This window comes from Vicugna pacos, chromosome 25 (assembly GCF_048564905.1).
Source record: "Vicugna pacos chromosome 25, VicPac4, whole genome shotgun sequence".
NCBI lineage: Eukaryota > Metazoa > Chordata > Mammalia > Artiodactyla > Camelidae > Vicugna > Vicugna pacos.
In genome coordinates this window covers 24,455,729-24,471,996 of record NC_133011.1, presented here as the reverse complement: position 1 = coordinate 24,471,996, position 16,268 = coordinate 24,455,729, and the positions used below count along the sequence as shown (strand labels likewise).

Sequence of the window (16,268 nt, the reverse complement as noted above, 5' to 3'; positions counted from 1 at the left end):
ACTCTCCATTGTTATTTTCATTTCTCAATTCTTGTTTTTAGGGGCTGGTAGAGACTAAAGATCATTATTAAGGCTCAGAAGACAAAAGTTCATTCTCTATAACTTATGGAAAAGTGGTTACAGTAAAATCCATCTGACTATTTACACAAACTCACAGGCATTCCTTGAATGGACAGACCACTTGGTCCTTGGGGTCCAGGGGGACCCTGTGGTCCTGGAGGGCCTGTTTCACCCCGAGGGCCATCTGGTCCCTGGAAGACAAGAGAGGAAAGTCACCCCGGAGGTAAGTGAAACCCTCTGGTGCCCAGAAATACCTGCTACCCAGATATTTCTGCTCAGGGCATTTATAATTTATTTCATTAAATAATTTTTCCTAAGACATAAAACACTCATAGCATAACAAGACAGCAAGCCTCAGATGATTCACACCCCCCCATCAAAGTGTCATCAGGAAGCCAAAAGAGTAAACCCATAGGAGCTACTGCAACTGTATTTATTTATGTATTTTTTTGCCTCCATAAATAAGAACACTGTGCCAATTATGTGAGTAACTAGACCCCCCACACTCCACAACAGATCCAAAAGATGTAAGCGATATAAGACCACCCTCTTGGTCTGTGAAGGTTCACCGTACCCAGCTGAACCACATTCTCTCCACCTTCATTACTGTAAACACTCCATCTCTGAGACAGTCCCCTGCATTTATTGAAGACGTTGCACCTAGCCTCTGTTTTCTTCCTCATCATGAACCTGCCATCACCTATGCCTCTTCCGTGTCCACTGAATAACCTGCCCTAGGCGCAACGTTGCATGATTTCCTTTCTTCTCAGGATCAGACGTTCCTTTCACTTTAGCAACTCTGACTTCTACAGTTTGGAATTTGTTGTAATTTGCCAAAACGGCACCACCTCTATGATCTTAGACCCCGTAAATCTACTGATCCTCAACTTCATCTTCACATTCTCTCATTCTGTGACTCCAACAAAAGCTAGTCTTTTATAAATTAAGATTCCCAACACCTGGGAATAATCTTAAATGTGAGATCGATGAATCCACTACCCAGGACAAGCAACACAGAAGAAGAGAAAAATGGCGTAAAGTGGGGTAAATACGGGTGCAGCCGGAGACTTGTTCAGTTTTAGGTGTGTGAGCATAACCCTATGGGGACGTCTAGTTGTTCAAGGGTCAAGAGAGATCTGAGCTGCGGTGGATTTGGGGGTAGTTGAAGAGAAGTTTCTGGGTGAGAATCTCTAAGGAGATTGCTGATAGAGTGAAAAAGGAAATGGATAAAGATGAGATGACAACCAGGTAGAAGGGAGACAACGAGAAGCCTGGGAAAGAATCTTAAACGAAAAAGACGAGGAATCAAGAGGAGAATAAAGATGGCGGGTGGAGTGGTGCAGGAAAGGCCAGAAGAGAGGGAAATTTCAAATAGAGAGGTGTCCGGTCATGCCAAATGCTGCAGAAATCCCAAGATAAGAATGAAACCACAGCCCATGAATTTGGTAACAAGGAAGACTGGTGACTTTAATGAGAGCAATTTTACAGAACTCCTAGGGATACAGAAATCATGTGGGTTAAGAGTGTATGTAAATGGAATTAATCACTCCTTTCCTGCTTGCTTCTTTCACTCGGCAGAGAGATTTTGAGGTTCATCCCATGTTGTTGCATGTTTCAGTTGTAAGTCCCTTTTGATTGCTGAAGAGTATTCCATCGCATGGATGGACAGAAAATTGTTCATTCACCTTCTGATGACGGACATTCAAACTGTTTCCAGTTTTTTGCTACTGTGAATAAAGGTGCTATAAAAAGTTTATGGACTCCCCCAAAAAGAACTATGTTGGAGGTGAGGATGCAGAAGCACTGAATGAAAACATTCTTACAAGAAACATGGTATTAGAGGCAGGTAGAGGTAGCTAAGTTTTTTAAAATATGATGGAACAGACATGGAGGTGATTTGTGAATATTATTTATTCTTTGTAATAGTTGAATAATATTATTTGCATTTTATTGAGGAATTGAAAATGGAGTAGAAGGACAGAAGGTAGGTAGTCCCATTTTTATTCTGTAAAGTATGAGACAAAAATGACCAGAAAAGACCAGAGACAGGGCTGCTTTGAGCTTCTACTTTCTTATGATCTTTTTGCTGCAATTGAAATATAGAGCCATGAAATAAAAAATATTACATATTGGGGCTTTCCATACAGAAGGTTTAGTTTATCTGTTCCTACTCTGTCCACATTGATGGACAAAGGAGCATCCTTTTTCCAACAAGACTTTTTCCTTAAACCACTACATACTTGCATCCATGATTCATCAAAATTATTACACAGAAATAACCACATCAGTAGTGGTCCTGTGGGAATGGATTGTTAGAGGAAAGGGGTAAATCTTGAGATCATCAAATATCTATGAACTCCTAACATGTCTTCATGTTCAGAATCATCATCCAGTAAGAACACTAGAAACACAATGGGATCACGGTGTTTGAGGTGCTGAGGGGAGGGGTTTCAGAATCCTCAGAAGCTCATGGCACTGCCCTTGGGTGAAACCGGGGAAGACCTAGTGTATCACTGCCTGAGAAGAGGCCTTCAAACCATTGGCCTCCCTTGTAGCACATGAGAGATGGAGCCAAGTAAGATACATCAGGTCTCTGCCTGAGAAAATGTGTCACAATACCAAAAACTAAAACAGAAAAAGGAGCTGCCTTATGGTTTGAGTTTTGAGTTGGATTGTACTTATCTTCAGCCTTCTTTCATTTACTCCTTTTCTCCTCCTCATTCTCTCCTACCTTGCTCCGTTTGTTTCCAATTTTCTAGTAAAAAAAGTTGCCATGTTCTCTTCTCCATGAATAAGCGAGATAGGGAGTCAAATTATGCCAAGGAGGCTGACGTGTATTCTCAAGGCAGTCGCACGTAACGGCAGGTTTTAAGAGTATGATGTGATCCAGTATAACTTTAAAGAAATAAATCTGGGGGCAGATGTGAAGCAGCAATAAAAAAATCAAGCCACTGGAGCCAGGAGACCAATTAGAAGATCTGCCAAAAAGCCAGATAGAAGATGATGAGACCCGAACTCAATTAGTGGCTGGGCTTCTGCCATCCCTTACGGTGCCTTTGTGCAAAGCGGAAAAATGTGTGCCTCGACATGGTTCTCTTAGCTGGTGCCTTTGTACAGTGTACAACCTGAACCACCACGTTTGGTGGCCTGGGGCAGTGAAAATGGAAGATAGAGCTGTGTGTTTGATTATGCACAGTGGGAAGGGAGAAAGAGGAGTCTACAACCTGTGAAATTACCCAGAGGACTGCTGCCTAGTTGTGATTCAGTGCTCCCCCAAAGATTCATCCTTGTTGTAGACAGAGGAAAAGGAGAATGTTCAAGAGAGAGAACTACCTTGGGTAGCAAATCACTCAAAACATTGACACGCTATTTCTGACCCAGAAACCTTTCTTCTTACTAAGTTACTAATTTTTTTTGTTAAAAAATCACAAGCTTTTAAAATAAGGGAAAAGTCTTAGACACAACTTTCATTAAAAATATAAAGAGCTTTAAACTGCAAAGGGTAAATACTACTTAACACCAGAATTATATTATGGCTGGTGATATAAGAGGGAGAAGAAACATTACCTTTGGACCTTGTTCACCTCGTTGGCCCTTTGGTCCTCGGAGTCCTGGACCACCCTGGCAAACAGATGTTAAGTATTAGCACAAAGTCAAGTCTGAAAGCAATATATTTCATTCATTTTCCTTAATAATATGGATTATGTAATTCTTGTTTTGTATAGAGGCCAACACAGTGTGTAATGGTGTACATTCATCATGATCCTTAACTGGGAATCTGCCCCCCAGACTCACCTTTCCCCAGTGATTTATTTCATAGTTTGAGAAAACTTTCTATGCCAAATCCCTTTAAATTAAAAAAAGCTACAAGATCTTTTGAGTGTGTAAGACTGCTATTAATAGAAGCAAATAATAAAAATATACTGTTAATCTAAAATTGTGTATATCTCAAACCATGACTTTGAGATGAAGTTATTTAATTAAATTGTAACAAGCATATAAAAATAATAATATAATTTTCTTTATTTATACTGTAAAAAGTTAGTGTTTCTGAAACTTCAGTTATTTGCATTTCCCCTCAAGATTTTTGTCGTATTACTCCACTGCCTGAAATATGATTTAATTGTATTTTCTTTATATAGATATATATGTACATACATTAAAATATGCATATATGTAAATATGTATATGTATTCTTTGTGAACATATTCTTCGTATATGTGTGCATATATATGCATATATACTCATTTTGAATATTTTTAAATTTACTCACTATTTCACTAAATAAATCCATTTATAGGCAAATATTATAGTACTGGTAGATAGAAAAACACGTTACTTAGTCAGAACGGAAGGTAACCTTAAAAATACACTATGACAATGTTAGTAAACCTAGCTAGATCTTGTTCCTAATAAGGTCTGCGGGCAATGGGTTTGCTCTGTGTTGAAAAGGGACATGAATAAGTATTAGAAGGGTCATATGAGCACCAGACTGAGAATATTGTCTTCACCTGAGCAGAAGGAAGAAAAGATCACTGAAAACGGGATAGCTTTCTCACTATGTGACTCCAGTTTATTTCACGCTATGTCCCTGACTCCTGAAAATTACTTCATGTGCCATCAGCAAAACACTTGCACCACTTGGGAAAAGACTGGATAGGTGATCTTTAAGGTTTCTTCCAGTTTATTGTAACCGCTCATACTCACTCCCCTCCTCAATATCAGTTGGTTGCTTATCTTCCAGACTTTTAACTTCTAATTATAAAATTGTGCTTTATGCCTGTGTATACGTTTCTACAGCAAATATGACCTATAGTATTTTTGTGGTACTATTTGTTATATGTAGATTGCATATGTGATATCACACTTTTTATATATTTCTGGGGTTTTAAACTTAATATGTTTTAGAGATTTTTCCGTGACAAAACATATGATCAAACTTATTATTAAGGAGTTGAGTAGTTGTCTGAACCCTGGGCATATGATAGTTTAACCATTCTTCCGTTGCTGGAAGTGTAGGAGTTTTCCTGACAATTTTTTGCTATCTAAACAATACTGCAATTAACATCCTCACAAATCGCCATAAGTACAAACTGTAATATTTAGGTACAAATGTTAATATTTAAAATATCAACAAGTATGGGGAAAAAGAATATGAAAATGAATATATATGTATATTCATGTATGATTGGAAAATTGTGCTGTATGCCAGAAATTGACACAGCATTGTAAACTGACTATAACTCAATAAAAAATGTTTTTAATCTGAAGGACAAGATTAAAAAAAAAGATATCAACAAGTAGAATTTTAAATAAAATTTTGATGGATAAATTGTCAAATTGTGCTCCAAAAACACTGTGCCAGTTTATTTATTTGCCAAGAGTTTGAGGGTCCTTGTTTCTCTGAGCTTCAGTCAACACTTGATATTGTCAAACTTTTACTTTTTTTACCAACCTGACTGGTAAAAATAACACTTTACTCTTATTTTTATTTTGATTTCCCTTAAAACTACTGTGGTTGAGCACCTTTTTGTAACATTTATCCATTTGCATTTTATTTGCAATATATATTGCTTTACGTATCAGCACAACTACCTACTTACGTACTTTACCCAATTTTCTATTGGGTTGCAAGTCTTTTCCTCTTTAACGTGCAGAAATTCTTCATCTCTTTGGATATTACATCTTTAACTGTTATAGATAATGTGAATATTTTTCCCTACTGTGGCAGACACTGTTGGTTGGCTATCAAAGAGTTTTTCCTGACTTCCTTCTCCATTTTCTTCTCCATTTTATTTCTCCTTCTATAGACAAAGGTTTGCTTGCTTGGCCTCCTTTGCAATCAGGAACGGGCATGCGAATCAGTTTGGGCCAACTTGATCAAGAAGGCACAAGCCTACGGAGAGCACATTGGGAAGCTGGAACAGGCTCTGGTCTTGATAAAGTTGTTGAACAGACATATGTGCCCTGGGACCATCTGTCTCTAAGCCTCTTGTTGAGTAAACAATGGATGTCCACATGTCCCAACTGTTTACACTACTGTGTTGGTCAAATTTTCTGTTTCTCGCAACCAACCCAGGGCATCCCAAGTAACATTCCCACTCTGGCACCTTTTAAATTTTGTTTGCTCATTTCAAGTGATTGTTTTTTAACTGAAGATTTTCTCCAAATGTGTTCAACTGGCTCACAGATATTCATACCCGAAGTATCGTATCTAAAATACTTCTAACTAATTTTCTACCTTATCCCTAACCCTCATCACTGAGTATATAACAAGAACTCAACAAATTTTTGTGGTGTCAACTTTCATCCTTTCAATAAGAAAGGGTTATTCTAAGCAAAAAGAATATGGTTCTTTCATCCACACCTTCCTCTAGCTCTTCTAGAGTTTTACTGGCACATAATACTGCAGAGTAAATTCTTGAATAAGAAAAATGACAACTATATAAAATCATCAAACAAGGTTTATTACATACTGTTTGTGATACTGTTTTTCAAGTAGTTCATTACACTTTTGACATTTAAAAAATGCCAACAGTTTTTCTTCTGTTTCACCTTTTCTTTCACCCCCAAGTCAGAGCTCAACACTTCTCTTTCACTTCTCTGCTGCTTCTATTCTCATTAAAAAGTTTGACTCTTAGGTCATATGCAAATATTTTATAACTTGTTCCAGCAGCATCGCAGATGAAAAAACCTGAAAACCCTCCAGCTAAAAAACTTATTAATGCTGTTTGAAATAAAATAAACGTTACTCTAATTAAGAACTGAATCTTCAAGTATCAGGAATGAAGAAGAAACCAAAAGCTGGAGCAGCAGGCATGTGCGCTGAGGCTGCCATGGGGGACGATGCGGAAGGATGGTTGAGGTTTGCTGCAAAGGGTGTTTGTTATAGCCCACACAAGGCAACGAAATGTGAACTTGGACGTATCACAGGTGGGGGAGGGTAGGATACGAAACATTCTTTAAAGCTGAGGAAATTGAAAGACTGCACTCTGAATGAGCTAGGGAAAAAGGAAAAAAAAAATGAAAAAAGCCCACTAGCAGGTGGAGAATCAAGATATTGTTTCCACTTTAGCTTTGGGAGGAGAAGAAAATGTCTCCACTAAGAAATATTACCCAGAAGCTGATTCGCATACAATCAAGGAACCAGAATTTACATGGCCTGTGAGGGTCACACGAAACTGCAAAGTCAAACTTTTAAGGTGGTTTTCAGTTGGCTGTATACCCAGGAGCTTAGCAGAAGCAGGCACATATATGCTCCGGGGAAATACAGCTCAAAAATGGGTTCAAAATATTCCCAGAGATAAAGTTTCCAGTAATGCAAATTCAAATATATATCTCAATAATGACAAAATACATGTGGAAATAAGATAGCATGAGTAAAATCAGCAAAAAAAAAAAAAAAGAAAGAAAAAGGCAGCATTAGAACCACATACGTTGGAGATACTTAAATCATCAGATAAAGAATGTAAATACCATACTGAATATATTTAAAGAAAAAATAATTTTGAAAGTGTTACAAAAGAGGAAGAGACTGTACAAATGACCAGAAGGTTTGAAAAGGAACAAAATATAACTTGTACATCTGTTAAAAACAATAATCAAAATCACAAGTGCAATAGATAGGTTAAATATCACATTAACCATAGTTAAACACAGAGTACACAGAAAGTAACTTTGAAGACGTTACCCAGAATAAAGACTGGAGGCACAAGCAGAAAATAAGTAAGAGGTTAAAAAGGCAGAGTAAAATTACAAATGTTAATGTGCCTCTAGTTGAAGTTTCAGGAAAACACAGAGATGATTGGAGAGAGGCAATATTCAAAGAAATAATGACTAAGAAAATCCAAATATAATGAGAAACACTGGAATTCAAATTCATGAAGACCAAAAATTTCCAAAACAGCGAAACAATAACATCAAAAATCCACACCAAAACGTACTGCAGTGAAACTTCAGATCACTAAAAACAGAGGAATCTTGCAAGCAATCAGGGAGAAAAGATTTGTCACAGAAGAATGACAATTCAACGGACAGCTGGCTCTTCCCTAGCAACAATGCAAGCTATAAAACTGTCATATAGCTCAGGGAAAAGTGCTCAGAGAAAATAGTTGCTAATCTTGAATTGCACTCTCAGTTTATTAGTTTGGGAAGCTGTCTGTCTGCTTTAATTGACGTCAATATTAAAACTTCAAGCAAGGTAGGAGGTTTATTATGCTCTTATATTAAAACCTGAGCTGGTCCAGCAGAGTAGAGTAGCTTTACCAAGCAGGGCAGCGTGGAACCTCGGTTGCTCCCATCTTATTGCTGCGCTGTGCCCAAGGACATTGCTTATCAAAGTGGATTCACTACCACGTGTTCCCACTCTAGTCTGCTGAGAAGGGTGAGCGTGGTTAAGGAGGACATTTGGTTTTCATTTAAAAACAACCACCCGGGTGACTGCATATACCTTCTCTCTCACTGGCCAGAACTTAGTCATAAGGTCACATTTACTCGCAAATAATCAAATCCCTAGCTGAACAGCCAAGTGCGCTTGGCTGAAACTCAGGGCATCCTACTATTTTTAAAAGGCAGCGGTAATGAGTATGGGGGGCAATTAGCAATCTCGGTAACAACTATCAAAAGTACCTATTTGGGTTCTATATCCAGAGCTTGAAAGAACGTTCTCTGTGCCAAAGATAAAGGAGAAATTAGTGGGATATTGTCTAGACACATTCAGTAGGTTCTATTCCTTTTTGTTCAGAATAGGAAGTGTGGTACATGAATGAAGGAAAATTATGTAGGTGGGGTCAACGTGGAGCCAACTTTCATGTTGCAAGCCAGCTGTCAGTGAGGGTCATCGACTGCATGCATGCTGACTGGGCCCGGCCACCAATGGCAAGCCGTGTGCAAGCACTGGTCCGGATCAGAATATTCCTCCTGCGAGGTCTGAATTTCTTTATCTGCTCATGCACCTCCTCCCTGTTTTCTTTGTCTTTCTGCCTCGATACATTTGCCATTTCCTAACCACAGACCAGCTATATCATACTTATTTTAAAGAAACAGTGGTCACCCCAGGTTAGCCGGTTAGACATAAGCATTTAGACATATTACAAAAGATTTATCATGGTAAATTCAAAGACCCAGAGAGTGCAATTATATATATATTTTATATTAAAAAAATGTTTTCCTTCTCCTCTTCTCTCCCTCTTTTCTTCTCTCTCTCTCGATTTCTCTCCTTCCCTTTCTGTAGGAAGTTCCAGTCCACAGTGGAAAACTTCATGCTCACATCAGGTAACTTTCCCAGAGATTCTGAAATCCTCCTTTCACATATAAATTTTGATACAGAATGGGCAGAGGGAGCATATGTAAATCTTACAGCTGCAAGCAGAGGGCCAATGTTTGGAACATTCACACCGAAAACAAAGCCTAGGCCTTAAAAGGGAAGCTTCTGATTAGACAGCACTGTGAGAGGAGCATGGCACAGCAGTTAAGAGCCTCATCTGCAGGCATCAGGGGGACCTGGATTTGAAGAGCAGCTCCTCCAGGCTGTGTTCTTTAGGCAAGTTACTTGACCTCTCTGTGCTTTAGTTTGCTCACAGGATTAAGTAAGTGTTTAGCACAGTGGCTGTCCCATATTAGACATGCAACAAGTGACTGATGTAAATATTACTAAAGAACACTTAAGCCCAAACTAGGCAAGACTTACTGGTGGGCCTGCTGGTCCCAGAGCCCCTTTGTTGATTTCAGAACAGGAGCAGGAATGTGGAAGGTCTGGGCAGGTCTCCTCATCCCTCTGAGGGGGAAAAAATTAGCATAACTAGTTAACAAGCTAGTCTATACAAATGGCTTTATAAACTTCAAAGAAAACTTCAATTTAAGACACTTTACAAAAATTCTTAAGTGAGCATTTGTCTAGAAAGGTGGAAAATATTTTCTTCTGACCATAAACTCTTCTTTTCAAAAAAAAGCAGTGAATGGGTTGAAGATAAGGAAAAACATCACAGCATTCATCTAAAGCTTTGGGATAGAAGGTCATTTCCTCTTGGAGAATTCTGCTGCCAGGTGACACTACAAGATGGATTATGAACGTCAATCTGAACATATCTGAATGAGCCACTGGAGTGTAGAGGAAGACAGAGCACCTGCTAAGAGCTATTTTTTTGTGGATTTGTGAATATCCCATTTAGAGTAGCAGTCAAATAGAAGTCCACCCTGGGTTAAGAAACTATAGAACTTCAAAGGGTTCCTCAGTCCCTTTGGATAGAGAGAAAGTGAGCTTCATTTTTGAAGACTTTGGGGGAAAGAAGTTAGAGTCGAACAGAGCACAGGTGGTAATTAATTTATCGAGTTGAAAATAATCTCAGTCTCTAAACTACTCACAATAGAAACCCCCAGAAAGCTGAGCGAAGGGTCTTACTTGCTTTTCTCTAAACAGTGCACAATAGTCAAAAGTTTCAGCTCATGAAAAGTTTCGGAAAAAAACTTCTGCTAACATATCTATCCTGATATCTTGGGTGGCTGGAGTGAAATACAAACTTAAGCATCCTGAAAGATCCCCTAAATAAGGCTGACAGCAGGCCTCCCATGACCAGAGACTCAGTGATGGTTTTGCCATTGCTCTTGACTGTGTCTCCATCCATGTCTTTCTACCATGGGATTTCCACATCTTCAGCGATAGACATGAAAAGGAGAGCTCTGAGAAGGGCTGGGTCCTTCCTAGGGGACATGGTGATCACATTTTGCTTGATACAGAGCAAGATTCAGAGTATTTCCCCTTCCAATTTCCAATCTACCTGCTCTTAAGCATAACAGCGTAGTGTATCTGATTTAACTCCTCACCAGAGTTTAATGGAAATTTATTTTAACGAAAAAAGAAGTTACTTCCTTCTTAAACATAATCACCATGAATTTACTGCCTGCAACAGATGATGTGATCCGGTATACGGTCTTAAAAAAGCAAATCTTTTAGACTTGCTGAAATTTTCCCCATGCCCAGTCTCCAGGTTTAGCTATTGACCTGACTCCTGTCCAGCCACAACAAGGTCAACATTTCCGCTCAATGACCCTTAGGATCCTAAAACATGAATGTTTTTATATGCACAGGTATACCCTCCAATGAATTACATTTGGTATTAATAATGAGAAAAGATTTGGTTTTCCAGCATTATTGCATAGGTTATATAGATCATGACTGATTCCCAAACTATGTGGGAAGATCCCCTAGGGCACTACGCAAACTCACAGGGGCACCCCGAGTGTTTAAAAAAAATCAAGAGAAACCCCAATACTCAGCATCCATTGGACTTCATATGAAAAACTAGCTCAAGGTGGTTCACAGTCTCAACATTAGATTTTGAAGCACTTTTTTTGATGCTGTCATATATTTGCAAATTTGGTTTTTCAGCAGTTCCTGTGAAGGAAAGCAAGTATTATGGGAAAAATCAATATGGAAAAAGAAGTGATTCCAAGATATGAGAAGTTGTGCATTCTCAACAGGCACACCCATCCCATTAGTAAGCAACTGTGGTTATTTAAAAATAAAATATATAATCTCAGAATTTCAATTTATATACATTATTTTTTTACACAGCTACTGAGTTGTTAGGATGTAAAGACTTAATGAAGATATTTGGATCTAACGATCTCATATAGAGAATTGTCAGGTTTTTCTCTAGGCTCAGGGGTGCCATGAAAAAAAGCATTGTGACACTAAAGTCTTCATGAACCGTGACACTTGGGAACATCTGGACTCTGAGTAAGTGGCACCCCGTGGAGCTGGGCAGTTCCCACCATGTGTGTCAGTGTGTCCTGCTGATTCCAGACATACCTCCTTCTAATTTTCATTATCATCACAATGAATTATCTCTGACATGGCTTTTGTGAAACACGATTTCATTTTCAGGGAGCATTAAATACAACTTTTGAAAATTTCAATAAAGAACAGACCAAATAATGAAAGAAGAAGTCTTACCAAGCCGGGAAGTTCACAGCATTTGTCTTTATTGGCCCATGATGTGGAACAAACAATATCAAACATCTGTAACTGGAACTGCAATTTAAAAAGAAAGTTGTCATTCAATAAAAGATCTATAGATCCTTTGTGCTTGTAATTATAATGATTTCATAGTATATACTACATAAATAGAACATCAGTACATTTATTGTGGTGAATAAATTAAAAAGTCATTCCAACAATATCAACCTAATTTTGTTTCTCAAACACACAGTGATTTAAGATTTTTATCAGTAGTTACTCCATCTACCTTCCAGACTCCCTTATTTATCACAGCTGCCCCCTCCCATCTCTACCTAAAAAACCTCAGTACCTCTGTCGAAATCTTCCCTACTGTTCATCACAGCTACTCCAAGTACCCTGTAGTCCCACAACTCTCTGTATGTCTTTTATAGCGTATCTCCCACCATACGATGCCATTATTCGTACTTTCTTTTCCTTAGACTGGGAACTCGTCAAAGGGCAGAGAGGCACTTATTCATCTATGTGTCCTCTATCATAACATGGGGCACGCAGTGGGTATTCATGAAAGCTTATTGAATTAATTCTGATTTCCATCACTTGTGCATATATTTGGCAACTTTTTCTCTAGTGCGTAATGCAAGCCAGACACCGTGTAGACCTTCAGAAGATGAAAATGAAAACCAGAGTACTGCCCTCAAAGAATTCACAAGGAGTAAGAGACAGACACACACGGACTGTTTACAATGTGGTAAGCGTCATGACAGATTCACATACAGGACTGTGAGAACTTGTGCAAAGTATATTTTTATTTAAGCCGTTGATCACACTGTAAATACTTAGACAGTCCTGTTCTACTCATGTATGTTGGCAAAAACTTACATGTATATTTTGAAATATTTAGAAACATCATTATAATATCATTAAGGGCTCACAGTAGCTTCATGACCCAACCATTTCTAATACTATATTTCTTCCTATGTTATTTTCAAATATTAAAATCAATTACAGAGCTGGGAGAAGAATGAAATTCTTTTCATTTTAAATCTGTAGCTTTCCTTCAGCAAGTGGTGTTTTCAGCAAGAACTGGAAGCTCTTGGAGCCTTATTTGCCCTCATCCCTGTCAAGGGTCCCCTGGATAAAAATGAGAATACCCAAGTAGATCGTATGACTGAAACAGGTTACTATCAATGCATGCAGCATCACAAAAGAGCCTGCCCTACGTGACAGCAAAGAAAATAAAGTCAAGCTTTCTCTTGTTATATCCAGGAAGACGTGGTTGCAAACATCCCTCCCCTAAGTGAGTTTTGCAAGATTAATAAAATAACCCTTAAATATTGAAAGCAGATCCATAAATCAAAACACCATGTTTTCTTATTTCTATATACAGTTATTGTGCTGCTTGAAGAAATATGTGCATGGCTCACTACTCTTTTTTTTTTCCAGAATAATAAAAAAAAATTGTTCCCAAAGGATGTGGTATCTGAGTCTGTTTAGAGCAACCATAGAGCCAAATTATAATCATTAAAAAATTAGGCTTTTGAAAGTAAAGTATTTTTAAAGAACACGGCTGCTGATTTTCATGAAACACAACAATAGCAACAAAATATTTCAAGGAGCATAGGAGTTAGGAGGCTATGGAGCTGGACTGCCTGGGTGTAATCCACCCACAAGCTAAGTCATTTTAAACAAATCACTTAATGTGTTGGAGTCTCAATTTTCCTTATCTGTAAAATTAGCATAATGACAGTAGCTATTCATTAATGTAGCAATAGTAGCCGTAACAATAAAGTGAATTCACAATTGGAAATATTTAGAAGAGTTCCTGGAATAGAGTTATAAATAATAAATATTATTTTAATGTAACATGGACAGCGCTTGCCTAATAGATCTTCAAGCTGCAGAAGGCTATATTAACAGAGGCCAAAACAGTGGAATCAAAGCGAAGGTGATGCAGTATTGAGAGCAGAAATATAATACTAGTTTTTTTCCACAATAATCATATCTGTTTAATATTTTGGTTGAGAAAAAACTTAGCAAATAACAATAATAGCAGCAAACATTTATTGAAAACTTCCTATGTGTCAGGCACAATCCTAAGGACTTTACCTCTAACATTGACTCTTTTAATCACCATCATGAAGTATGAGAATAGTAATGTCAACCCCATTCTGTAAATTAGGACCTGGGACAAAAAAAACCCTAAGTGATTGAAGCCCATGTTGAAAGCTGAATTCTGGTTGGGATTGGAACAGCACACCTCATTTCTTTTCTTTTCTTTTTTCACTTGCAATGTAAATTTAACAATACAATTTTACATAGAATGTTAAGAGCACTTTTCTTCATATTTTACAGAAGGACTTGAAACATACGGACTTTCTATTAATATTCACCCCGTAGCAAATCCAAATCTGACTCCTAAATAGAGGCATTACAATTTGTTTAGAGTTTAAAGGCTTCATGGTCATAAGAGGAGGAGGGAAAAGCGTAGGTTTATTTTATATAACTGAATGAAAAATAAACTCAAGAAATAGTAAGTAAGATTGAACGTGGTCCCATGCGCCCTGAAGGAGGTGGTGCCCGATTTGGAGGGGTGATTGCTGTGTCCAAAGAGTCTCCTATTTGGAACTTCTGTGACTGCAGGGTCATGGACTCATCGGTCCCCTTTCTCCCAGACATGGTGCTGCCAGTTCCTTCACTCTGTAGCCAGACCTTTTAAGATCCTCGAAAACAATTGCAAAATTGAAGTGAACAGCACACCTCATTTTCTCGTGGTTTATTTTGTAGTGAACAGATCTTTGGTGAAATGTTTAAAATGCAGACACTCTAGCCTAACTTTACAATGCCATTTGTCCGGGGACATTTATTAAATGGGTCCTATTATGATAGCAGTACATAGATTCAGTTGATTCTGTAAGTCATTCATCCATTAAGAAATTTTCCATTTCTGAATAGAGCCCTTAGTGTAAAAACATTTTAGTGAATGGAAAGATTTATTTAAATCAAAGGCCTTTCACTAGTCCTAGGACACACCAGGGTTTCCTGAAGTTTTTCAAATAAACATTCATCGCCCAATCTCCTACAACAGTACAATGTCTCCATACAAACCTTTGGCTAAACTTCTTCTACCCTATTGATTTACTGGGATTCTTATGAGTTCATTTTATTTATGCAAGAGGCTGACTGCCTACTAAGTGCTGAGTGAAGCTAACACTATCATTCGAAGAATGCTTGTGGGTTGTCGTTTCTTTTGCAAGTTAGATGAAGTCAGCAGTCTTTTTGGTGTGAGTACAACAAATTTATTCACAATTGTTTTGCATTCGTAATAGTTTAGATTCCTCAGCCTTTATTAGAGATGTCTTTTCTAAGGCACATTTCTGGGGATTGATTTTTGAAAAATCTGGCTTTTATTCCAGAAGCAATTACATACAAATTTATACAAATTATGGAGGAAATATTTCAGAGATGATATGTTAAAAGATCTTATATTTGAGTGCCTGAAAATGCAAGATAGTGTGGTTCAAAATAAATCACACTTCAAGCAACTAAAGCAAGAGTCAGCCTCTTTTTACTTTTGGAACTTTCCCCCCTTGTAATTAACTGAACATTATGAAAAAATATTATCTGTGCAAAAAAAAAAAGAAAAACCCCTCCCACTTTCACTTTTTATAATCTCTTTCAAGAGAATAGTTAGACAATTACAAATGCTCATTTTCATTATTGGACATTTTTGTCTGGGTGTAGCACAAAAGACAAGTCATGTGGGGTCAAATGTTAGCATAAAAATAAGATTAAAATATTTCTTGGCAGTTGAGACACTGTGATCTGTGAATGGGAATTAGAATGTACTCTTGGCTCAACTTGCCACTCATGACCAGATTTCTTCTGATTTTTTCCTAGCGTAACATTTTTAAGCTTATACTATGAAGTCAAGCTGGACCTGAACTTACCCACACATTCAGAGAGCTTTACATTGCCCGGGAACACAGGAGAAAGAGTGCTGGGGACCTAAGCAAGCTTCTGCTTTTGATTTGGGTGTAACTTTTGTTGATCCCACCTCAAAACTAAGATTCATTAAGCATTTATCACTTGTCAGCTAGTGAACATAGTGTTTTATCTACTTTTAATCAACTTCTTGAATTTAAGGGAAACCATGATGTTACTAGCTAAATTAGAAGATGAAGATTAACAGCTGTTGTACTTGTTGGTAGTAATTAGAACGTTTAGGGGTAGACATGCTTGGCGGGGGAAC

The 16,268-nt window shown here is 37.8% G+C and overlaps 1 protein-coding gene across 3 annotated transcripts in view; it reads right to left on the bottom strand.

Moving 5' to 3' along the window:
• Positions 1-16,268, bottom strand: part of COL14A1 (collagen type XIV alpha 1 chain) — a 184,328-nt gene that overhangs the window by 49,967 nt on the left and 118,093 nt on the right. For all 3 annotated transcript variants that reach the window (XM_015245410.3, XM_015245407.3, XM_015245409.3), the window contains exons 35-38: positions 12,014-12,091; positions 9,749-9,835; positions 3,628-3,681; positions 156-251 (exon numbers count right to left, since the gene is read on the bottom strand). In XM_015245410.3, the coding sequence (XP_015100896.1) occupies positions 156-251; positions 3,628-3,681; positions 9,749-9,835; positions 12,014-12,091 (315 nt within the window). The remainder of the gene's footprint in view (positions 1-155; positions 252-3,627; positions 3,682-9,748; positions 9,836-12,013; positions 12,092-16,268) is intronic.